This window comes from Manis javanica, chromosome 4 (assembly GCF_040802235.1).
Source record: "Manis javanica isolate MJ-LG chromosome 4, MJ_LKY, whole genome shotgun sequence".
Lineage (NCBI taxonomy): Eukaryota > Metazoa > Chordata > Mammalia > Pholidota > Manidae > Manis > Manis javanica.
Window position 1 is genome coordinate 34,519,473 of NC_133159.1, and position 25,639 is coordinate 34,545,111.

The 25,639-nt window shown below is 42.1% G+C and overlaps 1 protein-coding gene across 2 annotated transcripts; it reads left to right on the plus strand.

Annotated features, from left to right (window-relative positions):
* The first annotated feature begins 3,405 nt into the window (after nt 1-3,405).
* Nucleotides 3,406-16,773, plus strand: KLF17 (KLF transcription factor 17). 2 transcript variants are annotated; one of them, XM_073232924.1, is made up of 4 exons: nt 3,425-3,541; nt 5,529-5,564; nt 14,888-15,737; nt 16,074-16,773. In XM_073232924.1, the coding sequence occupies exons 2-4, from the start codon at nt 5,562-5,564 to the stop codon at nt 16,316-16,318; spliced, it is 1,098 nt and encodes a 365-aa protein (XP_073089025.1). In that variant the 5' UTR covers nt 3,425-3,541; nt 5,529-5,561; the 3' UTR covers nt 16,319-16,773. The 2 variants fall into 2 exon arrangements, with proteins under 2 accessions (XP_036858176.2, XP_073089025.1); XM_037002281.2 differs by lacking the exon at nt 5,529-5,564 and having other exon boundaries at nt 3,406-3,541; nt 16,074-16,772.
* The last annotated feature ends 8,866 nt before the right edge of the window (nt 16,774-25,639 follow it).

Sequence of the window (25,639 nt, forward strand, 5' to 3'; positions counted from 1 at the left end):
AACAATAAACACTGAACTCAAAGATTCATAGTACAGATTGGCGATTGTCAGAGGCTGGGGATGGGGAATGAACAAAATGGATGAAGTTATTTATCCTACAACTTCCAACTGTGGGATAAATAAGTCCTGGGGATGTAATACACAGCATGGTGACTATAGTTAACTATGAAATACTGTATTTCATATTTGAAAGTTGTTGAGAGTAGACCTTAAAGCTCTTATTATAAGGAAGAAAAAATTTGTAACTTGTGTGGTGATAAATGTTAACAGACTTTTTGTGGTGAGCATTTTGAAATGTATACAAATAATGAATCATTATGTTGTACATCTGAAACAATTATTTTGTTATATGGCAATTATATCTCAATTAAAAAAATAAAATATGAAATTATGTAAGCTTTTGTTAGCCTATTTTATTACAGATCCTTCAATAAACATTGTGTTCTATGTGGAAGGTTATTCAGAGAATGTTCAGTTTTATGGTCACCCAGACACACACTGACTCAGCTACACGTTTGGAGCTCACTTTCAGGCACTGGTTGTCTCCAACCCTGCAGTATTTAGATACACATGTCTTTTACACAGGAACTTCATATAAACAATCATGATTTATAGTCACTGATTATAAAGGCAAAGAAACAATTTACTTCAATTCTGCCATTCAATAGAACCAGTTGGAATTTTGTGTTAAAATTTGAAATAGTGAAAGAGTGCAAAATGAGAGGCAAAATATTTTTGCTTGGCTAAGTGAATTTTAGTTCATACATGAAATATTTTCCTGAACTTGAATCATACTTTTAAAATGGAAATTTAGTCTTGTAAAATTGTTAATTGTTTTAAAATGAAAGATATATCAGGAAATATTACATCATTTGTACAACTTAGCATTTTGGTTTTATTTAAGTTCACTTGTTAGGTATCTGGGGATCATTTATAAAAGTACTATATTAGACTATAAGGAAAGGATCACAGTTCAAATAGTTGTGAAAATTATTGAAATAAATAGTTGTACTTTTTCATTTTTTTGTACAGTAATATTGTATGTATGTATTTACTTTACTAGCATGAATATACACACATTAAAGAAAATCTTCACTTCTATATTCTTTTTTGGCCATTATTATTATTGATTTCATTTCACTTGAAAAGATGGTATTTGTATTATGAAAGTAATTTTTATCCTATAGAGGAGTGAGGTGTTAAAAAATGATGCGCTCTGAATGTCAAATATGATTCATTCCACAAATATTTTCTAAGTGACATGTTGGGAGGAACACTGGATGTACGATAACTGGAAGGGGGCGTCAGTGGGAGTCAGAGAGGCCCTGGTAGGAGGAGACATCTAAGTAGGTGTTAGTCATAGCAGCACAGCCACTGTTTCTCCCAGGCCTGTTCTCAGCCTGGGAGCTGGAGACACAAAGATACTGAAGACTCTCATTACCCAACCTGTTAAGAGAGAGAAGTCCCTGCTCTCACCAAAGCCCCACTTGTCTATCTGTATTCTGGGTCCTGTCCTATCAATGTTGCTCCTTTAATTAAGCCCTCTCTCCCTCTCTCTCTGCTTCAGCGGTTCTCTTTATTGGTGGATCCCCATCAACCTCCCTTAATCCTCTTCCCAACTAGTACCTCATTTCTCTGCTCTATTCACTGCAAACCTCTTTGGAAGGGTTGTCACAGACAGTCTCAATGTCTCCACCTCATCAAGTCCTATTCTCTTCTCACCCACTCTGATCAGGATTCTAGCTCCTCTGTAATTGCTTTTGTCAAAGTCACCAGTGACCTCCATCTTGTGAAATCTAATAGGCACTTACGTGGTTCATATTTCAGCAACATTTGATGCAGCTGAATAGTCCCTCTTTTAAACATATGTTTCTCTTGCCTTCTTGAAATATCATCTCCTGTCCTCCCCCCTACTTCTCTGCTGTTACTTCTCAGTCTCTTTGGATAACCACTCTGTTCTGCTGGACCTTAAATGTAGAGATAACTCAGGTTTTGTCCTCAGTCCTTTTCTCTATCTTCGTGCTTAATATTATCCACTCTAATGGCCTCGTCTCCACCATCTCTGTTTACAGCCCTGACCTCTCACTGAGATTTAATAGACATCTCAGTATCAACAAGCCTAGAAAGGAATTCTTGTTTCAGCTGCCTCCACATCTGCTCTGTCTTTCTGTATTACTATGCAGCGCAGTCATCACTCAGTTGCTCAAGTCAGTATTCCAGGGCTCATCTTTGATTCCTCCCAGCCCTGTATCATTCCAATCCATTACTAGGTCCTGTCCATGTTAATTCTAAAGTATTCTCTAATCACCATCACCACCCCCACCAAACACTCACATCCTGGAGAGCTCCTTTAGCTTTCGAACTGGTGACCCTGCTTCCTTCTTGTTCCCTGTAACCCACAAGCCCCAATGGAGCCCATGATTGTTTTAAAAAACTTAGATCCTATCCATTTCCTGCTTAAAATATTTCAGTGGCTACCCATCACACTTAGAATAAAATCCAAACTACTGTCCACGGTCTCCAAGACCCTGTGCATCTCTGTCCTCATGTCATTCCACTCTCCCCTTTGCTTACTTCACTAGGGTCCCTGGTCACCCTATTTTTCCTCTAGCATGCCAAGTTCTTTCTTACCTCAGGTCCTTCCAACCTTTCTGTGGCTAATTCCCTTCAGGTACTTAGGTCTCAGCTCACCATTTCCTATTTTTGTTTTCTCCATAGCATGTAACACCATCTAAAAGTATATTAACTACTGACTTTATTATATTAATTTGCCCATTTAGGATGAAAATTCCTTGAGAGCAGGGGCTTTGTCCTGTCTTGTTTGCCATTCCATCTCTAGTTCCAAAGCACAGTGCCTGGCACACATTAGGTACTAAGTATTTAAGTTCTGTCGAATAAAGGCACTGCGCCACGGAGTTCTCAGTTTTCAGTTTGAATACACAAGGGACAGAGCTACTTGGCCTGTAGTAGAAAAGGCCGAGGCCTCCGGCAGCTTCTGGCCAGACTCGGACTAGCAGGGTGGTGGGAGAGGCTCTGGGGTAGGCAGAGGCCCTAGACCCCTACCTGCCTACCGCTCTCTCCAGTCTCCGCGGTTTCTTCGCTAGGAGGTCCGCAAGGCCTGGCTGGAGTCAGAAACGTCGGTGTCCCCATCCTCACTTGGGCCAAACAGCTCAGACTGGGTGGACCCGATGGTAGACATAAGTGGCCCGTGTTAGTGACCCTGCTGCGTTGGGGCAGCAGAGGGGACCTCCGACGGCGGGGCGGGGCGGGGCCCGGGTCCCGCTGGTGGGTGGGGCACGAGTGCAGCTCTGGCTCCGCCCCTTGGGGGCGGGGAGTAGAAGCTCAGCGAGGTGATTGTGGCGTGGCGGTGCTGGGCAGCCGACCTGCGACGCCCAGGCGGCGGGTCTCAGCTGCATTCTGACGTGGGCCTGGTGGCCTGGTCCCGCGCACAGCGTGGCTGTGCAGCAGATCCCAGGCTGAGATGGAGCAGGAGGCCGATGGGCTGAGCCAGTGGCAGGCGGCTCAGCACCAGCTCGTGGAGGTGAGTCCGGGCGGCAGCCTGGGGCTGGGTAAGTGGAGGAAAGCTGAAATCCTCTGAGGTATCAGCCGTTTGAGGGACGCCTCAGGGGAGGGGCGGGAGGGGGAGGGATGGGAGATTGAGGACCTAAATCGAGTCGTTTGTTCAATTAATATTCACAAAGCAATTAGCCTCTGGGTTGGGCATGGGGGAAAAGGGTTCCAGGTAACTCTGACGGTCTAGAGGCTCTTGAGTGCCCAGGAACGAAGACAAAGTTAGGGAGTAAACTGGGTACCGGCAAGGAGGAAAAAATTACTAAATGGCAGGCCTTTGGTAGACTCTGGGATTACAACTGCGTGTTTATCGTAAGATATTATTTCATTAATGCATATCTGAAAGATTAGAAATGTACAGATTACCGTGAAGGAGATGTACAGGGGCCATGGGAGGAGTTTGATCTGATTTAGGAGGTGGAGAAGACAGCTGAGGATTTGGCCTGGGACTGCAGTACCGGTTAGCCGAAGGGCTTCCAGGTCCGAGGCCAGAGACTGTACGCCCCCATCATGGCTGAACTGAGAGATGGGCTGTGAAACCAAGGCCAAGAGCGTGATGGGAGAGGGGGCCGAGGGCAGGGGAGGCAGGGACCCTTTCACCATCGAGGGCCTGCAGGGCTTGAGGTGGTTATTCCAAGAGCAGTAGGAAGCCATTGATGAGTTTAATCATGATTACTCATAATTAGGTTTGTGTTTTAAGAGCGTGCTCTGTTGGACCTGGGCAGAATTCAAGGCAATAGTTAGAAAGCTGTTGTGATAATCTAAGCGAGAATTAAAATGGTGGCCGAACGAGAGAGGTGGAGATGGAGAAAATGGAATGGATCCTGGAGATGTTTTAGAGGTAGATGCAGGAATTGGTTGTTACTTGGGTCTAGGGGGTGAAGCAGGCACCCAGGTCAGTTCACCAGATTTCTGGCTTGCGCAGTTGCTTGAAAATGCTGGTTACATTTTCTGAGAGCAAGAATGAAAAGGACAGGATTAATACGCTTTTTTAACCCTTGGAGGTGTGTGGGTTGATCAGGATGTTGGAGAGTTTCGGACTAGTCCATTGAAGTGCCTTGAAGCCATCTGCATGGACGGAGCTTTAGGCAGCTGGAATGTTCCGGAGAGATCTGCCCCGGAGCTACTAATTTAAAAATAATTGGAGTATAAACAGAAGTGGATTCATTAGCATGAGAAAGATTGCCCAGAGAGCTCAGGGAAAACCTGTAAGGAAGACCGAAAAGGAGGAGGGCTAGAAAAAGGAAGGAGGAAAACCGGGCCAGTGTGACAGTGCGTTCCCGAGGCACGAGAAAGGAGTTTTTCGAGAAGAGCAGCCCGTGGTCTCAGAAGCCCCGGGGAGGTCACGCGAGGACGAGTCTGACAAGTGTTCGGACTTAGTGGCATGGAGGTCATGGGTTACCTTTATGAAAGCTTTCTGTGGAGATACATGGACCAGATCGGATTTGGGGGAATAATAAGGTGAGGTAGTGGTGAAAGTGTATTTAGACATCTTCAGAAAAGTTTGCCCGTGAAGGATCAAGAACTTAAAAGAGGGGTATTATTGAGAGGGAGGGAAAAGGGGCTGAGGGCTCCAGAAACACCCCTCCAAAAGACAGCTAATTATCTGGGGCCTTTTACGGTCCTACTTATGCTGCTTCCTGAGTATATAGTGATGAATGAAACAGGCTGTCCTCAACACTTCTGCGGCTAAAAAAAATTGTTTTCCTCCTTACTCAAAACATCATCAAACCTATCAAAATAAATGATAATTTCTTAGTATCATCTTATATATAATTCTTACTCAAATTCCCCTAGTTGTCCTTACTGTGTCCTTTACAACAGGCATGTCCAAACCACTACCCAATTTAAGACAATATGCTTCATCTGATTTTTATGTTTCTTGAGTCTCTTGGAAATTAGAATGATTTTCTTTTTTCCTGACTGACTTTTTCATGATCCTAATTTTTGTCTTGTAGAATATTCCTTCTTCTGGATCAGATTGATTTCTCATGGTACCATTTGGCTTGATGTCCTTATCTCTAATATTACCTCTAACTTGGAGTTAGATCTTAAAGCTTAATTGGATTTGTGGTTTTTGGTAAGAGTGACTCATGGGTCCTGACGGGCTTCATCCCGCATACCAGGAGACATATTTGGTTCCCTGCGTTTAGTTACACTAGACTTGGCCCTTGAATTAAGGTATGGAAAAGCCTGTTTGATCTCCTATGCAGATTTATCTTTTAACCTTGCCATCAGAAAGTGATTTGTGTAGATCTGTGTAATGTTACCTTGCATGTATCCAAATGCCCAGTTCCCCACCATTCACTTCCTGGTTTCAGCCAAATATTAATTTTTCCTTAAAAGTTTCCTTAGGTGGTTGTAAAATAATGATTTTCGACTTTCATCATTCTTTCTACATTTATTAGTTTGTGTTCTTCCATAAAGTAGGAGTTTTCTTAAACAAATGGAATTATTTAGTCATTGTGAAATAGTTTCCTACCAGAAAGAATAAGTGCTTCATTCTTTCACTTCAGTTCACAATGTTTAAAGGTGGGATAAGAGCTGACCCTTGTTACTTTGGCTCATGAATTTTCAGATTCAATCTATTAAAATCAATTATTCTTTTTGATTCTCAAAATCGTCACTAATTTGGCCACTGGGAACCCCTTCTGTGTCTTTTAAAAAATATTTAAACAATTTGTGGTAAGATATGCATAACATAAAAACATCATTATAACCATGTTTAAGTGTATAGTAAGCATATTCACATTATTGTGGGTCCATCACCACCATCCATCTCCAGAGCTTTTTCATCATCTAAAACTGAAACTCCTTAACCTTTTAAAAGTAACTTTTCCATTCCTCCTACCCAGTCCCTGGCAACCACCATTCTACTTTGTGTTTCTTCAGATTTGACTTCTCTTAATAACCTCATGTAAATGGAATCACACATTTATCCTATTGTTACTGGCTTAATGTCTTCCTCATGTTGAACTCATGTTGAAGAGTTTGTCTGAATCTCCCTCCATTTTAGGGCTGAATAATATTCCATTGTATGTATATCACATTTTGTTTATCCATTCACCTGTTGATGGACCCTTGGGTTGCTTCCACATTTTGGCTACTGTGAGTAATGCTGCTTTGAATGTGGGTGAACAAATACCTATTCCAGTCCCTGCTTTCAATTTTCAATAGGTGTATAACCAGTCATGGAATTGCTGGAACATATGGTAATTCTGTTTGTAATTTGTTGAAGAACTGCCATACTGCTTTCCATAGTGGCTGCACCACTACATTCCCACCAGTGGTTGCACAAGATTCCAGTTTCTCTACATCCTGCCAACACTTTTGGGGTTTTTTGGGTAATAGTTACTGTAATGGGTACAAACTGGCATCTCATTGTGGTTTTGATTTCCATTTCCCTAATAGTTAGAGATGTTGAACATCTCTTCATGTGCTTCTTGGCCACTTGTATGTCTTTGGAGAGAAGTCTATTTCAAATCTTTTGCCCATTTTTGAATCTAGTTTTTATGTTCTCTGTGTATTCTGGATATTAGTCCCTTGTCAGATATGTCAGAATTTGCAGATGTTTTCTCCCATTCCATCGGTTGCCTTTAATACTCTGTTGGTAGTGTCTTTGGATGCACAAAAGTTTTAAATTTTGATTAAGTCCAATTTTGTCAATTTTTTCTTCTCCTGCCTATGCCTTTGGTGTCATGTCCAAGAAATAATTGTCCAAATCCAATGGCATGAAGCATCCCCTTAGATTTTTTCCTAAGCTTTTTATAATTTTAGCTTTTATGTTTAGGTTTTTGATCCATTTTGAGTTAATTTTTGTATGTGGTTTTGAGGGTCCAACGTCATTCTTTGAAAGTGGATATCTAGTTATACTAGCACCTTTTATTGAAAAGACTGTCTTATCCCCAGTGGATGGTCTTGGAACCTTTGTTGAAAATCATATATATGGGGATTTATTTGGGGGCTCTATTCCTTTAAGTTGTAAAGAGGTCTATCCTTAATGCCAGCACAACACTGTTTCAATTACTGTGGCTTTGTAGTAAATTTTGAATCAGGCAGTATGTCCAGCATCTGGTCTGGGTCAGTGCCATGGTAGATGAACTTGCAGAATGTCCACTTCTGCCATCTTGTTGGTTTTTGGAAAGCTCTACGTTTAAGATTGCATCATCTGGGAACAGAGTTACTTTTAATGCTTTTTTAATTTGGGTGCCTTTTATTTCTTTTTCTTGCCTAATTGGACTGGCTAGACCCAATATGATGTTGAATGAAAGTGGTGAAATCAGGCATCCTTGTCTTGTTCCTGATCTTAGAGGAAAAGTCTTTCACCATTGATGGTGATGTCAGAAGTGGCTTTTTCATAAATACCCTTTATCATGTTGGAAGTGTTCTAGTTTTTTAGTGCTTTTTTTTTAATCCTGAAAGGATGTTGGATATTTCAAAAATGCTTTTTCTGCATCAGTTGATAGGTTTGTGTTTTCCCTTATTTAATATATTTACATTGATCAGGTGATAGGTTTGTGTTTTCCCTTATTTAATATATTTACATTGATTGATTTTTGTATATTTAATCAGCCTTGCATTCCAGGGATACATCCCACTTGATCATGTATAATCTGCTTAATTTGTGGGTGGATTTGATTTGTTAGTTTTTTGTTGAGGATTTTTGCATCTATATTAGTAAAAAAAGTTGGTCTCTAGTTTTCTTGTGATGATGTTTTGTCTGTTTTTGATATCAGGTAATGCTGGGCTCACAGAATGAGTTGGGAAGTATTCCTCCCTCTTAAATTTTTAAAGAATTTTAAAGAATTCAAGAAACACTGGTGTTCTTAAATGTTTAGTAAAATTTACCATGAAGCTATCAAGTTCAGAACCTTGCGTTGCCCTGGGGCTCTTGATTGCTGATTCCTTTTTCTTACTAGTTATGGGTTTACTTAGATTTCCATTTCTTTATGATTCACTGTTGGTAGGTTTGTCTTTCTACGAATTTATCGATTTCTTTTAGGCTATCAAATTGGTTGGCATGCAGTTGTTCATAGTACTCTCTTATACTCCTTTTCATATCTGTAGAATTAGTAGTAATGTCCTCACTTTCATTTTTGGTAATAGTAGTTTGAATTTTCTCTTTTTTTGGTTGGTCTAGCTAAATGTTTCACAATTTTATTAATTTTCCAAATAACCAACTTTTGGTTTCATTGATACTGCTTTAATACTATACTTCCTTCTTTCTGCTGGCTTCGGGGTTAGTTCGTTCTTTCTCTAGTGTCTTAAGGTATAAAGCTAGATTGACATTTGAGATCTTCTTTTCCTGCCCAAATCTAATAGATTTGGTTTTTATTGTAGAGCACATGAGGTCTTTGTTTAACTGTGAGGATTTAGTTATAAATTATGTCTTAGCACTGCTTGTGTTGTACCCCACTCTTTTTTTAATGTATTTTCATTTTCATTTGTATCCTAAGAATTTCCTGATTTCCTTGTGATTTCTTTTTTGACCTATTAGTTGCTTAAGAGTATGTTGCTTAATTCCACAAATTTGGGGATTTTATAGTGTTGCTGCCATTACTGATTTCTCTCTTAACCGATTGAGACTTAGTTTGTAATCTAACATATAATCTATCTTGGAGAATGTACCATGTGCACTTGAGAAGAATGCATTAGGTAGATGTACTTTATGTTTATTACATCTACTTGGTTTATTGTGTTGTTCAAGGTCCTTATCTCCTTATCCTCTCGTTGTTCTATCCATTATTCTGAGTGGGGTATTGATGTTTCCCACTATTGTTTTAGAACTGTTTATTTCTTCTTTCAGTTTGGTTGGGATTTGCTTCATATATTTGGATGGTCTGTTATTAGGTGTATAAATGTTTATCATTGTTTTGTCTTCTTGCTGTATTGGACCTTTTATTAATAGATAATGTCCTTTGTCTCTTGTAACCTTTTATGACTTAAGGTCTATTGTGTCTGGTATTAGTATAGCCATTCTTACTCTTTTGTTTACTATTTCCATGGAATATCTTTTCTCATTGTTTCACTTTCTACCTATTTGTTTCTTTGGATCTAAAGTGAGTCTCCTGTAGACGCCATCTAGTTGCATCATGTTTCTTTTAATCCATTCTTCTAATCTCTTATTGGAGAATTTAAGCCATTTACATTTAGAATAATCACTGATAAAGAGGGAATTTTGTCATTTTGCTATTTGTTTTCTATATGCCTTTTAGCTTTTTTGGTCCCTCTTTTACTGTATTATGTCTTTTGTGTTTAGCTGATTTTTTTTTGTAATGAAACTTTAATTCCCTTCTCATTTCCTTTTGTGTATATTCTATAGCTTTTTCCTTCCTGTTTTCTATGGGGAACATCTAACCATCCGAAGGTTATAATACTCTGAATTTGAATTTATACCAGCTTAACTTCAGTAGCACAAAAAACTGCCTCATCAAGTTCTATCCCTGCTAATGATGTCACAAAATTACATCTTCATGCATTGTATATCTCAAAATATAGATTAAAAATAGTTTTTGTATGCTTTAGTGCCTGAGGGGGAAAAAAACCTGTTTTCCTTTACTCTCAAATTTACAACACTTTTCTAAGCAACTCTGACACTATAACTGCCTGGAGTTAGCACTCAAACACACAGATTAAGGGCTTCCTCCCATAAAACTGCTCCCCATCCCTTGCTTCAGACACCAGCTGCAGCTCTAGGTTGTCACCTGGGCTTCTGACCGACTGACCATACATTGGGCTTCCCATAACCCCCTCCTCAGGTTTGATAATTTAATAGGGTAGCCTACAGAACCCAGGAAAGCAGTATACATACTATTGCTTATTTATTACAAAGTGTATTTTAAAGGCTACAGGTGAACTGCCAGATAAGAGATACATGTGGGGGTGAGGTGTAGGAAAATGGGAGGTGTGGGGAAGGGGTCCAGAACTTTCTCCAGGCACAACACCCTCCCTGTACTTCCATGTGTTAAACAATCCAGAAACTCTCTGAACTCCCTATTTTAGGGATTTTTATGGAGGCTTTGTCATATAAGCATGATCAATTGTTAATTCATTTTCTAGCTCCTTTCCTTTTTCTGCAGAATGAAGGGTGGTCAGAATTTCCAAGCTTCTAATAATGGCTTGGTCTTTCTGGGATTTGCTTCACAACCCCTTCCAGGAGCCCCCCAGGAGTCACCTCATTAGAACAAAAGATGCTCCTATCCGGAACCAGGGGCAAAGATCAGTATATAGATTTCTTACTATTTTATAATTAGTCTGTCAAATCATGTAGAAAACAAAAAGTGGCATTAGAAATCAAATTACATTAAGATTAGCTTTTATAATTGTCCATATGTTATTTACTTTTACCAGGAATCTTTATTTCTTCATACAGCTTTGAGTTACTGTTTAGTGTCCTTTTATTTCAACTTTCTGGACCCCATCAGCATTTCTTGCAGGGAAAGTCCAGTGGTAATGAACACCCTTAAATTTTGTTTATTTGGGAATGGCTTGATTTCTCCTTCATTTTTGAAGGATAGTTTTGACAGATATAAGACTCTTGGTTGACTGTTTTTTCTTTCATCACTTTGAATATATCAACCTACTGCCTTTTGGCTTCCAAGGCTTCTGATGAGAAATCTGCTGGAAATCATATTTGGAAATATGTGATGAGTTGCTTCTTGTTTTCAAGGTTCTCTTTGTCTTTGGACAGCTTGATTATGTTGTGTCTCAGTGTGGATTTTTTTTTTGCATTTAGCCTAGTTGATGTTCATTATGCTTCTTGGCCTATATTCATGTCTTTTATCAAATTTGGGAAGTTTTCAGCCATTATGTCTTCAAGAAATATCTCTGCCCATTGCTTTCTGTCTTCTAGGACTCTCACAATATATATGTTGGTCTGCTAAATGTCCCACAGTTCCTTTAGGCTCTGTTCAATTTTCTTCAATCTTTTTCTTTCTGTTCCTTAAATTGGTAATTTCAGTTGTCCTATACTCAAATTAGCTGATTCTTCTGCTTACTCAAATCTGCTTTTAAGTCCCTCTAGTCAGTTTTCATTTTAGTTATACTTTTCAGGTCCAGAATTTCTTTGCTGTTTCTTTTTGTTTCCGTGTCTCTCTATTTCCATTTTGTTCATGCATCATTTTCATGACTTTGTCCACATCCTTTTTTTTTTAATGTCTGTTTGAGCTGTTCGAGTGTCTTTAAGGCAGTTATTTAAATTTTTTTGTGTGTAACAAGTCCACCATCTGGTCTTTCTCAGGGACATTTTCTGTTTTTGGAGATTGTTTTTAAAGTGGAAATCTGAATCTTATAATGTAGGAATCTGAAAGTCAGATTCTCCCTCTTCCTTAGGGTTTGTTGTTTGTTTATTTGTTTATATGGTTTTTCTTTTTTTGTAAGGTATTATTGATATACACTGATGAAGGTTGCACATGAAAAAACAGTGTGGTTACTACATTCACTCATATTACTGAGTTCCCCCCCCCATACCCCATTGCATTGCAGTCACTATATGGTTTTTCTTTTTGATTGTTATATGTGGTTTATCTCTGTGCCAAGATCATCCTGAGGTGTAAATGTAAGTTTCCTCAGATATTTTTCTGAACCTGCATCTTTTCTTCTGATATATGTAGTTGCTTCTGAATATTTCAGTCCTTAAATGTCTGCTTCCCAAAAGAGAAAAAGGCAAAGACAGAGGGGGAAAGAAATTGGCACCAGCCCTTTAAATACCCTGGAAATCTGGTTAGTTGGAGGAAGAAGGATTTGTAACAATGGCAGTGGGCCTTTCAACAGTGGCTTCCCACCTCTGTGTCTTCACCTCATGATCAGAGGCAGCAACTGGAGATCAGAACACATTCCCAGAATTTGGAGCACAAGATTTTTATTGCCCACTCTGGCTCCTACAAACTCAATGTAAGCTGCCCCATGAATGTGTTTAAGGCTGCCTGCTATGGGACCAGGGGTGTTTTAGGGTAGCCTCCACCTACTTAAGAGCTGAAATCAAAATTAACCATAGTTTATCTTCCAATTTAATTTCCTGGAAATTGCCAACCTTAAAGAGACTCCATTTTACATCAGACAGATTCTGAAGGTGTAATTGTTATCTTGGTAGGGCAGAGATTTCTGATGCTTCCTACTCTGCCATCTTCCCTCCTCACTTCTTGTGTCCTTTAGACACAATCCTAATCACCTTTGAAAGTTCTATTATTTTCTGGCAAGATGTACCAGGCTCATTTATTGCCACCTTGTTACATACTTGTAGTCAGGAAAGTCTCTTCCTTTTAGTGAGAAATGGAATTGGAGACCAAAATCTGAGCATGAAGATACTGTGAGTTTGCATAGAATATTTTGTATTTAAATTTTGGTGTTTTTACTTCTCTGAAGTAAATTCTTCCAAAAAGAGAATCTTCACTTATGCTGGATATCCCAGTTTCTCATATTATTTTAAAACCATTTTACTGTGAAAAATAGTACTCAGAAAAAGTGAATATAAATGCATAGCTTAATGAATTATTACAAAGTAAAGACTTTGTGAAACATTGCCACCACCGCAGTAGTTCCCCTTATCACGTGACCTCCCTGCCCACCACCCCCCATCCCCCTCCTCCAATACAACTTGTAGCCTATTGTCTGGACATAACTTTTTGGATTCCTCTATTTCTGTTCTGTGATATTCCTGTAATCGGAATAAAGGCTGCAGTTGCTTTCTTAAGTTCTGCTTTCTTTTTCTTAAGCTTGTGTTTGAAATGTTAGTTTTTCCTTGATCTGCGGCAGCATTTTTCTGGTGAATTTGCTTTTTCTCTTGAGAAATTACAATCTTCAATTTCTTTTTTCTTTCTTTGTGCATAACTTTATTTCCTTAGTATAAATGATTAGATGTGGAATTGCTGTATAAATGGTACATAAATGAGTTATAAAAAGTAGTTTACACTTCAGTCTTCTCCAAACCTATGACTTCACTAACCAAAGTTCCTTGCCTAAGACTATTCAGTCCTTTAAAGTTATATTGCTAGCTTCACAACTGCTCAAGGTTCTTTTAAGTGTCTGAAATGATTCACAACTACTTTATCTTGGAAATCATACTGGCTGATTCCTTTATAGCTGATTCCAAGCCCCTGAGCAAGTCCTTGTTGATCCTTTACTGCATAATAACGGACATCATAAGTCAGTAGAGCTTCTACTATTTTCATATAGTGAACCACAGTTTGGGTCCAAGCCAGATCTTTGATATTCAAATAATCTTCAATTACTCTATCATCATAGTAAGCAAGGGATGGATGCTCCTGAAGAGTTTTGGTTGGAAAAGCTGGTAATATCTTTAAATCTTTTCTGGCATTTTGATCACAGAGGACTTGAAGTGAAGTGACACTAGGTCAGTTGATTGGCTGGTTCTTGGGACTCTGAGTCTGAGCTGTCCGATGGGAAAAAGAGGATGTGGAGGAGGGAACAGGAAAGCTGGGGCGGAGTAGACATAATCTTCAGTTTCTATTTTTATGTTTTTGTATCTTTTATGGATACATACTACTTATGTTTTCTATTGGAATGGATTTGTCTTTTCTGGACCTTCCCAGCACAGGAATGGGTGGGATAGCTTTCCCAGTTTCTCAGCTCAAGAGGTCATTCTCCACTACTCCTGGAATGGACAGCTTTAAAATATACGATTCTTGGATCCTATCCTGTTTCAAGAGATTCTAGTACCAATTTCTTCTTTTCTTCCCTTCACAGCAGTGACCCATCAAAGGTACTGCCCCTGACTTCTAAGACAATAGCCCACCCCCCCCACTTTTAAAAAGTCGGCTTCTTTTCCTTATCTTCTCCGGTTTGATCTCAGACCTGTCCACAGCATTTTCCACTTAGGTTGAGACCTTCTTCAATAGGTAGATATTTTTGGAGGGTTTCTAAGTTTTGCTAAAGCCAGAACCCATCTGAAGCGTCCGTTCTTCTACCTTTGTGGCTTTCTGCACCCATTCTGCTGGTTTGCGGTGTTCCTTCACCTTCACACTTAATATAATCTGGAGTGTGAGGGTTTTCTTAGAATTTTATTAAAGGTCTGTGGGTTGTGGAATATATTATTTGTTCTCTTTATAGCATTTTATGAAATAAAAACAAAAAGCTGCCAAGGAGGAAAAATAGTATGAGTCACATCTAGCCTTCCCCCATGCTCCTGTCAGTCAGCCCTGCCTCTTAGAAAGCCCAACCTGGACAATGACCTGGAGGCAGGATAATTCAGTCAAGAGGTGATGGAGGCCTAGGGTAAGGAGTGGAGATAAGGAGGAGGGACTTATGAAACAAGAATTTGAGCTAGGGTGAATTTCACTTTCTCTCCTCTCTCTCCAAGGACACCGAGAAGTCAGTGTCCTTGGACATGTTTCCATCTCCTGGAAGCAGCGGAGTGCACACCTCCTGGAACCATGGCCCATCCATTCACTTTCCTCGACGCACACAGCTGGAGAGGGTCCCTGTGGTCTCTGCTGAGACACCCAGGCAGAATGCAAGTGAAATGGGGCCACGGTTCAGCATGTTGCTGCCTGAGCTTGGTCTGAACTACTGCCCTCAAGTGACTGTTACTGCTTCTCCGATCATTTACTCTCAGGGAGTATCTTCCTCCCAGCCAGAAATGATGATTTTCAAGGGGCCCCAGACAATGCCTTCAGGAGATCCCAGTATTCCAGGGATGGCCATGACCTTCGGTGAGAGTTTAAGGGTGGCCCCCAGCGGGTTGCCAATCTCAGCTCCCAGTGGCATCCCAATGATGTCTCACATCAAGGTGCTAACAATGCCTTATTCCGGCCCCCAAGCAGTACCTTCTAACAGAGACTCTTTAACACCTGAAATGTTATTGGGCCCAACCATGCCTTCTACTGAGGCCCAGGCAGTGCTCCCTCCTGTGGCTCATATGTTACCCTCTACAAATCCCCACGACTTTGGGATGCCCCCAACTGGTTCCCCATCGCTGCTGGCTTTAGAATCCCAGGACTCTGTGAGCCAGCCAGGTTCCCAGGAAGACCCCTTCCTACCTGAGCAGCCAATACCTGTTCCACGTAAAGCAGAGCAGAACTCCGTGGCCCAGGAAAGGGCTCCCAGGAGGAGATCCCCCATCTCAAGGCCTTACCGCTGCCAGCATGAGAGCTGTGGAAAAGCTTATACTAAACGCTCCCACCTCGTGAGTCATGAGCGCAAACACACAGGTGAATGAGGTGTCAGTCGGGTGGGGTGGGACTGGGTGAAGCCATCTCTGGTCTTCAGATTTGTGTTGGGTTACTGCTTTGTAATGCTCTTGGATTAGCCCGTCACCTTTCAACCTTGAGATTGAGTTGTGTGGGCCCCCAACTTGCCTTAACACAGGCCAGTTTGTGCCAAGGTGACTGGGATTGCTGATTGTGTTGCCTCCTCACCGCTTTCCTATTTTTCCTTTTGATTCCTTAACCTTGATTGCTCTGCCTCGTAGAGTCAGACCCCTTCCTTTCCACATGCTGGCCTGTGCCTCTACTTAATTCTCTCTTCCTTGTCACCCAACTCTGCAGGCGAGAGACCCTACAAATGCATGTGGGAAGGCTGTACGTGGTCTTTCTTCCGTTCAGATGAGCTTGGACGACATATGCGTATCCACACCAGATATCGACCATATAGATGTGATCAGTGTGGCCGAGAGTTCATGAGATCTGACCATCGCAGGCAGCATCAAAGGACTCATCTGCGGGTGCCAGGATCTCCACACCGACCAGCCAATGATGGACACATGGCTGGTCCTCCTGTTGCTGGTCTGTAGGTCAATCTCCTCTTCCCTGAATGTGGCTTCTCCACCCAGATCCTGCCTACCTCTGAGCAGCTAGTCTCTGGCAGATATAGGCTTAGGTGAAGACAGAAAGATCATGAGGCAGTGTTGAGGCCTACATGAGCTCCGGACACAGTCAAGGAATCCTCAAAAGCTGTTTTGGACGCCCTCTCACCTCTCTGGGGCCACTTACTTCTGCAGAGTTTAGCCACGTGGGAAGATGGAGCAAAGTACAGGTTGGAAGCTTTATTAAAAAGCTCTTTATCTTAGGTCACTCCCCAGCTTGAAGCCCTTCAGTGACTCCTTTGCCTGCTACATAATATCCAAGTTCCTCATTTTTGTCTATCACAGTTTCCAGAGCCAGACAATGTTTAAATCCTGAATTGACCACTTATTAGCCGAGACCTTGGGGAAGGTTTTTGATCTCTATGCCACGTTTCCTCTTCTGGTAAACGAGAAAAACAGTATTGGACTGTCTGGGACACATCTTACATATCCAGTCTGGTTCTCTCTGGTACTCGCCAGCCACATCTCCTTGCACCACTTCCAGACTTGGGGGGAATGTCCCACCACAACCATGGGATCTGGCATTTGAGTAGCCACTGGCAGGGGGGAGGTAATGCTCTTGGGATGACATTTGATTAATGGTAGATGGGAGAGAGCCAGGCAGAAAAATTCTTTCTTCTTCTGAAGTGCTGTAGTGCTGTAAGGCTACCTTCCCTGAAGTGCTGTAAGGCTCTTCTCCAGACAGCAGAGCCGGTGAGGAGGCCTCCTATGGAGCTGGCAGCCACTCCTGCCAGGCTGCTTGGGGCTAGTCGGCAAGCAGGACCCAGACTGCTCCCACGTGGCATGATGCTCAGTTCTTCCCTGCTTCCCTTTTCCCAGGCTCAGTGCCCTAGGTTTGTACCTCCCAAATCAAACATCAGTATTTAGTTCTTGTTTTAGGTTCTGTTCTCTAGGTGTCTTGGGAGTAGAGGACATTAGACTGGAGCAGAGAAGGACGAACCTCACTATAACACTGAGGGCGGGTACCCGGACTACCAAATACCAGGTATTAAAGGACCTGCTGCCCTTTAACAGCAGGGTTGAGGGCATAATGACTATATCCTGGCAACACAGCCAGGTAGTTCAGAACCTCACTTCTGGATTTTAACCCTTATACTGGCCAGCAAACTCATAGAATGGAACTTGCCCTAGCGCTCAGTTGCCAGAGCTGAGATCCCAGCCATGATCTGTCTCCTCCAGAGATGACGCTATCAACGGTCCCACACACAGTTTGAGGCAAGAATCAGGCCCAGTTCCCGTGGTCAAGGGACCATCTTAGTCTAGCGGCTGAGAGGCCCACCTAGGTGCAGTGGCCATGAGAGAAGGTGCACCTAAACGGGAAGGTTAGAAAGAATTTGGGGGAGGTGACCCTTCAGCCCAGTTAGCAGATGCATGTGTTACCTAATAGTCCCTCAAATGTTGAAATAAACTGAGCAGGTGAATGAAGAGGAAAGAGAATTTCAGGCAGACAGAGAGCACTGGCCTCGGCATCTGCTCAGAGGAGAGTCAGCCTACAAGCCTCTGTTCATGCAGCAAATGTTCTTTGAGCCCACAATGCAGAGAGCACTGTGGCTGTGAGGGCTCCCTGGGGGCACAGAGACAATGGAGGGCTGTGTCAGGGAAGAAGACTTCTCCAGGAGGTGCCCAAGTGAGCCCTGAAGGGTTTCTGGGCATTAGCTGGACCTCCCATTCCCTGGACATCTACACTTTATCACGCCTTGTGCTGGACACTGAGGACTCAGAGCATGAGGGTTCCTTGCTTGCTGTGGAGCAGAAAGATCACAAGTGAAACTTGAGGAAACACTCCATGCTGCCGAGGAGGCCCAAGCTCGTGCTGGGTGTCTGGGCAAGTTTAACTTGGGGGCTTGGCTGTGCTTCAGCCCTGTGTAGCGTGGCCACCTGCGTCTCTTCCCCTCGTGCCTTCCAGATAGACTTCTGGGCATCTGGGTGCCCAGACTCTGGGAAGGGAGTGGGTGTGATAAAAATAAGGGCAGGGGGCGCTCATTTTCAACCCAGTTACTGGCCCCAGGGACTGAGGACTCAAGTACTTGCAGTCTCTCTCATTCCCACCTGGGCTCTAGGTCCTGCCCACCTGGGGCAGGACATGTCAGACTCAGTGGCTCCCACTGGCTCACAGGCAGCCCTCCCAGCAGGGTTAGCGGGCGGGGTTCCTTTCTGGGAGGCAAGAGAACAGTCTGTTGGTGACCCATCACTGTCTCTGAGGAACGAGAGGGGAGGATTCAGTGGGCAGGGTTGCACTGTGTATACTTCAGTGGGTAAAACAGGCTCTTGCCCTTGGGTAGGTCACAGTCTAGTGGAGGAGGGATGAGAGAAATGTGCTCTAAGGACGAATATCAGAGACTTGGTGAAGTGGTCCAAGGGGGCTAGGAAGGCCTTTCTTGGGAAGTGTGGTTCGAGCTCAGGCACAGACTAACTAGGAGTGAGGCAGATAAAGGAGGTGAGCTGGTGATTGGAAGAAACCAGTCCGTCCTTTACCCGGTGATTGCCCTGAGGCTGGCCTTCGCTAAGCCTTTCCCAGTATCACCTAGTTCAGCACAGGCCAGGATAGGGGGTGGGTAAGACATTTGTGTGACCAGTAGATTTTGAATCCTGCCTCTGCCGCTTCCTGGCTGTGTGGCCTCGGGCAGTGTACTCGCTCTCTGCTTCAGATAGCAGTGGAGAAAAGTGAAAGAAGTCAAGTGAAGAGAGAACTAAGTGCACTTAAAAATGGTTCTTGAACTCCAAGAAGCGACTAGTGGTTACCAAAGGGGGGAGGGGTGGGGGAGGGCGAGTGGAGAGGGAAGGAGAAGGGGATTGAGGGGTATTGTGATTCGTACACATGGTGTCAGTGGTGGTGGGGTCATGGGGAAGACAGTGCAGCACAGAGAAGACAAGTAGTGACTGTGGCATCTTACACTGATGGACAGTGACTGCAATGTGGTATGGGGGGGACTCGATAATATGGGTGAATGTAGTAAACACATTGTTTTTCATGTGAAACCTTCATAAGAGTGTATATCAATAATAGCTTAATAAAAAAAAAGGTTATTGACTGGCCTAAGGGAAAGGGAGGGGCTTGACCACTCCAGATGAGTGAAAGGGGGCTTGGACCAGGGTGGGCTGGTGGAGGTAGGGAGTAGCAGAAAGAGGAGGGAGAGAAAATTAACTGGTGATAACTGGATTTGGTTGGTAAGGGAGTGGTCCAGTACTACTCCCAGGTTCAGAGCTTGTGCTGTAACTCAGAAGGAAAATTGAAGTTCATTAATTTTTTATACTTTTTTATCATGCTACACTTGTATGTGCAAAAAACATCTTGTATATATGCAATTTAAAGAATAATAAAAACAAACATTTGTCCTTTATGCCACTTGAGGGAGAGGACAAGACATGTGAAGCCCCTGAGTTCCCCTTGCCCTCCAAATCACACTCCCTGTCTTCTGCCAAGGTAACAGCTGTCCTGAATTTTGATTCATCTTGCCTTTCGCTTTTCATTGTTGTTTTTACCATATATGTATCTTCTTAAACAATATGATTGGTTTTGTGTGGTTTAAACTTTGTTTTTTCCGTTTGGGGTTCACTGAGCTTCTTCAATCCAAAGGTTTATGGTCTTAATAAAATATGGAAAGATTTTGGCCACTCTTTTGTCAATTTTTTGTCTCCCACCCCTGCCACTCTTCTCCCTCTGGCTCACTGTCTGCCCCTGTAACAGACCACTTGGTAGCAGGTCACTGATGCTGTGTACACTTTTTTCAGTCTTTCTCTGTTTGATTTTAGATGTCTTCAAGCTAACTGGTCTGTTCTACAGAGTCTAACCTGTCAGTTCCAACCTGTGTGGTTTTTAGGTGCTGTATTTTTTGTCTCTAGAAATTCCAGCTGGATGTTTTTTTTACATTTTCTATTTCTCTTCTTATGCTTAATGTTTTCCCCTACCTTCTTGAACATATGAAGCATAGTTTAAAGAGCTGTTTTAATGTCCTTATGCTTTTTCCACTGTTTCTTTTTTTTTTAATTCTTATTAAGAACCATACTGCTCTGAATATTCCTTCCTCAACCTAACACTTGTACTGTTTCTCTTTGAGGCGTTTTCCTAAGGGTGGTTGTCGACTCAGTGGGTTGTGAGCTGACTAGGGTAGTAGGCTTGCCAGGCAAAGTGAAGAACCTGGCTGAGCTTGGTGACCATTAATTTATGGACGTATCCATCTGTCCTGTTGCGGAACTTCCTCCTGTGGCATCGGCTGCTTGTATAGTTGTTTAGAGTCTGCAGGGGCTCGGTCTTTGCCAGGTGAGTGCCACAGCAGGACAGAGGTCAGGGAGTCTCAGTCTGATCTTTCTCTGTTTCATTTAGATGTCATTAGAGTGTATGAAGCAGGTCCTAAGTTCTCATAAGGGAGCTCCCAGATGGTAGGGTATGAATTCAGAGGGTATAGTGGGGTAGTTGGGGAGAGAGTTCAGGGGAAGGATGGGGAATACGAATGTGAGAAGGGAAGGTTCCCAGGTCTTTGGTGGGACACCAACCTTGCACAGCTGTCGGATCTCATTATCATTCATTCATTCAAAATTTTACTGAGCATTTGCTCAATGCTCAGGAGCTCTCAGCGATGGGGATACAGTGGCCAAATGGTCAACTGGGTCTTACCTCCTGGAGCTCTGAGCTAAGTGCAGGGAAGGATAACCCAGGAATGTAATCCCAATTGTATTCGGCAAGCCCTTTGTGGGTGCCTCATGGATGGAGGCTTCTGGGCCAAAGAGTGCGCAACTGCATATGAGGAAGGAGGCAAGATGGTGGTCTGCAAAATCAGCAGATTGAGGAGTGGTGTTTGGGGTGAGGTGTTTAAGCAAAAAAGAATCTGACTTCATTGTATAGGTCCCCTACACACCCCAGCCACGGTCCCTGGTGGCCAGCTTTGCTGGCAACTCCTGCGCTGGGTACGTAGGGTAATGACTGTCAAAAATGGAGGCTGCCTGGGGCTACACCTAATGGTCTCCAGAGTCAAGTTCCCTGGGCTTGGCGTGGGTCCAGAGGAGAACACCCCCTCCTCTGTCTGAGCCAGCATAGAATTCAGCCACCCTCCACAGACTGGAGACAGTTCTTAAAAGAATCCTAGGTGCTGGGGATGGAAGCCACCTTTCGAATGAAGCCATGAATGGATGCAGAAATTGTGTGGACAGTGGAATAGGAAGGATAGTATGTGAAAAGGCTTTTAGAAAAAACACTGGCACATCTATTCCACTCCTTCATTTACTATAACAAGAACATAATGTCCCCTTTCAGTAAGTCTGTCTCTCCGCTTTCAGGAGTTCATTCATTCACTCAGTTCTCACTTGGCAACTCACACCTCAGGCTATAAATCATATACTTTCACTCGTGCTAAGTGCTGAGATAAAAGATAAGCCTTTAACTTTCAGTTTTCTTCCATTTCCTTTGCCTGCTTCATTAAAAAAAAACACATTTAAAATGGGTAATATATACATATAGCACAAAATTCAAAAGTAGAGCATATTATTCAGTGAAAAGTCCTGCCACTCCTGACCCTCTCCCCTTGTAAGTGATGCTACCTACCTCTTTTTTTTTTATTAAGGTATGATTGACATACACTCTTATGAAGGTTTCACATGAAAAAACAATGTGGTTACTACATGTACCCATATTTCTGTGTCCTTACTTATCTTCTGTCTGGTTGATCTGTCCTTCAGAGTGAGTGGAGTGTTGAAGTCTCCTAGAATGAATGCATTGCATTCTATTTCCCCTTTTAATTCTGTTAGTACTTGTTTCACATATGTGGGTGCTCCTGTGTTGGGAGCATAGATATTTATAATGGTTATATCTTCTTGTTGGATTGACCCCTTTACCATTATGTAATGTCCTTCTTTGTCTCTTGTTACTTTCTGTTTTGAAGTCTATTTTGTCTGATACAAGTATTGCAACTCCTGCTTTTTTCTCTGTTAGTTGCATGAAATATCTTTTTACATCCCTTGACTTTTAGTCTGTGTATGTCTTCGGGTTTAAAGTGAGTCTCTTGTAGACAGCATATAGATGGGTCTTGCTTTTTTATCCATTCAGTGACTCTACGTCTTTTGATTGGTGCATTCAGTCCATTTACATTTAGGGTGATGATCGATAGGTATGTACTTATTGCCATTGCAGGCTTTAGATTCATGGTTACCAAAGGTTCAAGGTTAATTTCCTTTCTATCTGAGAGACTAACTTAACTCACTTAATATGCTGTTACAAACACAATCTAAAGGTTCTTTTCTTTTTCTCCTCCTTTTTCTTCCTCCTCCATTCTTTATATATTATTAGGTATCATATTCTGTACTCTTTGTCTATCCCTTGATTGACTTTGGGGATAGTTAATTTAATTTTGCATTTGCTTAGTAATTAGCTGTTCTACTTTCTTTACTGTGGTTTTATTTCCTCTGGTGACAGCTATTAAACCTTAGGAACAGTTCTATCTATAGCAGTCCCTATAAAGATGGTTTGTGGGAGGTAAATTCTCTCAGCTTTTACTTACCTGGCAATTGTTTAATCCCTCCTTCAAATTTAAATGATAATCTTGCTGCATAAAGTAATCTTGGTTCCAGGCCCTTCTGCTTCATTGCATTAAATACATCATGCCACTCCCTTCTGGCCTCTAAGGTTTCTGCTGAGAAGTCTGATGTTAGCCTGATGGGCTTTCCTTTGTATGTGATCTTATTTCTTTCTCTGGCTGCTTTTAATAGTCTGTCCTTATCCTTGATATTTGCCAATTTTATTACTTTATGTCTTGGTGTTGTCTTCCTTGGGTCCCTTGTGTTGGGAGATCGGTGGATCTCCATGGCCTGAGCAACTATCTCCTTCCCCAGGCTGGGGATGTTTTTAGCAATTACCTCCTCAAAGACACTTTCTATCCCTTTCTCTCTCTTCTTCTTCTGGTATCCCTATAATGCAATTATTGTTCTGTTTGGATCGGTCACACAGTTCTCCCAATATTCTTTCATTCTTAGAGATCCTTTTTTCTCTCTGTGCCTCAGCTTCTTTGTATTCCTCTTCTCTAGTTTCTATTTCATTTATCATCTCCTCCACTGTATCCAACCTGCTTTTAATACCCTCCATTGTGCTCTTCAGCGATTGTATCTCCGACCTGAATTCATTCCTGAGTTCTTGGATGTCTTTCCATACTCCCATTAGCATGTTGATGATTTTTATTTTGAAGTCCCTTTCAGGAAGAGTCGTAAGGTCCATGTCATTTAATTCTTTCTCCAGAGTTACATTAATTTAACTCTGGACCAGGTTCCTTTGGCGTTTCATATTTGTATATGGCGCCCTCTAGTGTCCAGAAGCTCTACTCTAGAGCTGCTCAGCTCCTGAAGCAATGTTGGGGGTCGCAGAGGAGTGGTATTGGTGCCTGGGGGGAGGAAAGAGCTGTTCCCCGCCTCCCGGCTGAAGTTCCTGTCTCCACTGCCTGAGCCAGTGGGCGGGGCACCCAGATATAGGCTTTATCCCAGAGCAGCCGGATGTGGATCCCTTCTCTCCACAAGCGGCCGGAATCCCAGTCTCCCCAGGAACTCCGCCTGTCCCAGCTTTCCAACCCCGTAATCACCGAGAGTGTGATGAAAGCACCATGAAATGTAAGTTTGTGCTCCCAGCTCAGCTCCGGAGCTAGGTATTCAGCAGTCCCAAGCCTTCCACTCCCTCCCGCCTCCGTTTCTCTTCCTCCTGCGGGTGAGCTGGGGTGGGGGAAGGGCTTGGGTTCCGCCCAGCCACGGCACTGGTACTTTACCCTGTTCCGTGAGGTCTGTTCTTTTCTCTAGGTGTGTGCAGTCTGGCGCCGACCTCTTTCCTCTTGCTCTTTCAGGATTAGTTGCACCAACTATATTTTCTAATTGTATACGGTTTTAGGAGGAAGCCTCTGTCTCTCCTCTCACACCGCCATCTTTAATCCTCCCCTTCTTTACCTACCTCTTGTTACGCTGTTTTCCAGACCCATACATAAATAGCATATTATTCATACCAATGGGTCTTTTGGTGCTTTCACTTATCAGTACATCTTGGATACTGTTTTGTGTAAGCAAATGCAGAACTACTGGAATCTTTCAAATTGAAGCGTATAATTCCATTATTATGGATGTAACATTTATTTCACCAGTCCTCTATTGAAGGACGTTCTGTCCACTTGCTGTGAAACAATGCTATAATCCTGATAAAACTGGTTTTCTTTCAGTAGATGAAATTTATTTCCATTGTGATTAAATTTAGTCTTGCTGATTTATTTTGCCTTTTGGAAGGCAGTTAAATTATTTTAGAGCAGTTTTAGAAAAATTAGGATGATAGTACATAGAGTTCTTGTATTCCTCATACCCAGTTTCCCCTATTACTGACTTATTACATTAGTATGCTATATTTGTTACAATTAATAAACCAAAATTGATACATTTCTACTAACTAAAATCCACACTTTAGATTTCCTTAAGTTTTTATCTAATGCCCTTTTTCTGTTCCAGGATTCTGTCTAGGGTACCGCATTATATTTAGTAGTCATGTCAGGTTCCTCTCTGCTGTGAGTTTCTCAAACTTGCCTTGTTTTTGATGACCTTGACAGTTTTGAGAAGCAGTGGTCAGAGTTTGTAAAATATCCCTCAGTTGGTATTTGTCTGGGTTTTTTGCATGATTTGGCTGGAAGTTATGTGTTTTCACAGCAAGAGCAAAGAGGTAAAATGCCATTTTCAGAAAATTCATGGGTGTATACTATTTACTATTTACATGGCTTATCACTATTGATGTTGACCTTGATCACCTTTCTGAGCGAGTGGTAAGTTTTTCTACTGTCACGCTGCTTCCCTCTTCTCTTTTTGGGGGCTCTGGGAGGAAGTCACATATGCAGCCCACAGTTAAGGAGTAAGGAGTTAACGTTCTACCTCTTTGAAGACAGAGTATCTACATAAATTATTTAGAATTCTTTTGCATGGGAGATTTTTCTGTTCCCTATTTATTCCTTTAATTATTTATATCCAAATAATTTAATTCACATAGCATAAAATTCATCCTTTTAAAGTGTACATAAAGTATTTTTTAGTATATTCATGAAGTTGTACAATCATCACTATTTAATTCCAAGACAATTCCTATACCCCTTAGTAGTCTTCTCCACGTTTCCCTGCCTTTTTTGAGCCCTTGGTAAACCACTGACCTACTTTTGTCTCCGCTGCCTTGCCTGTTTGGGCGTTTCCTATTAATGAAATTATACTGTACATTGCCTTTTGTGACTGGCTTTTTCTATCCAGCTTAACGTT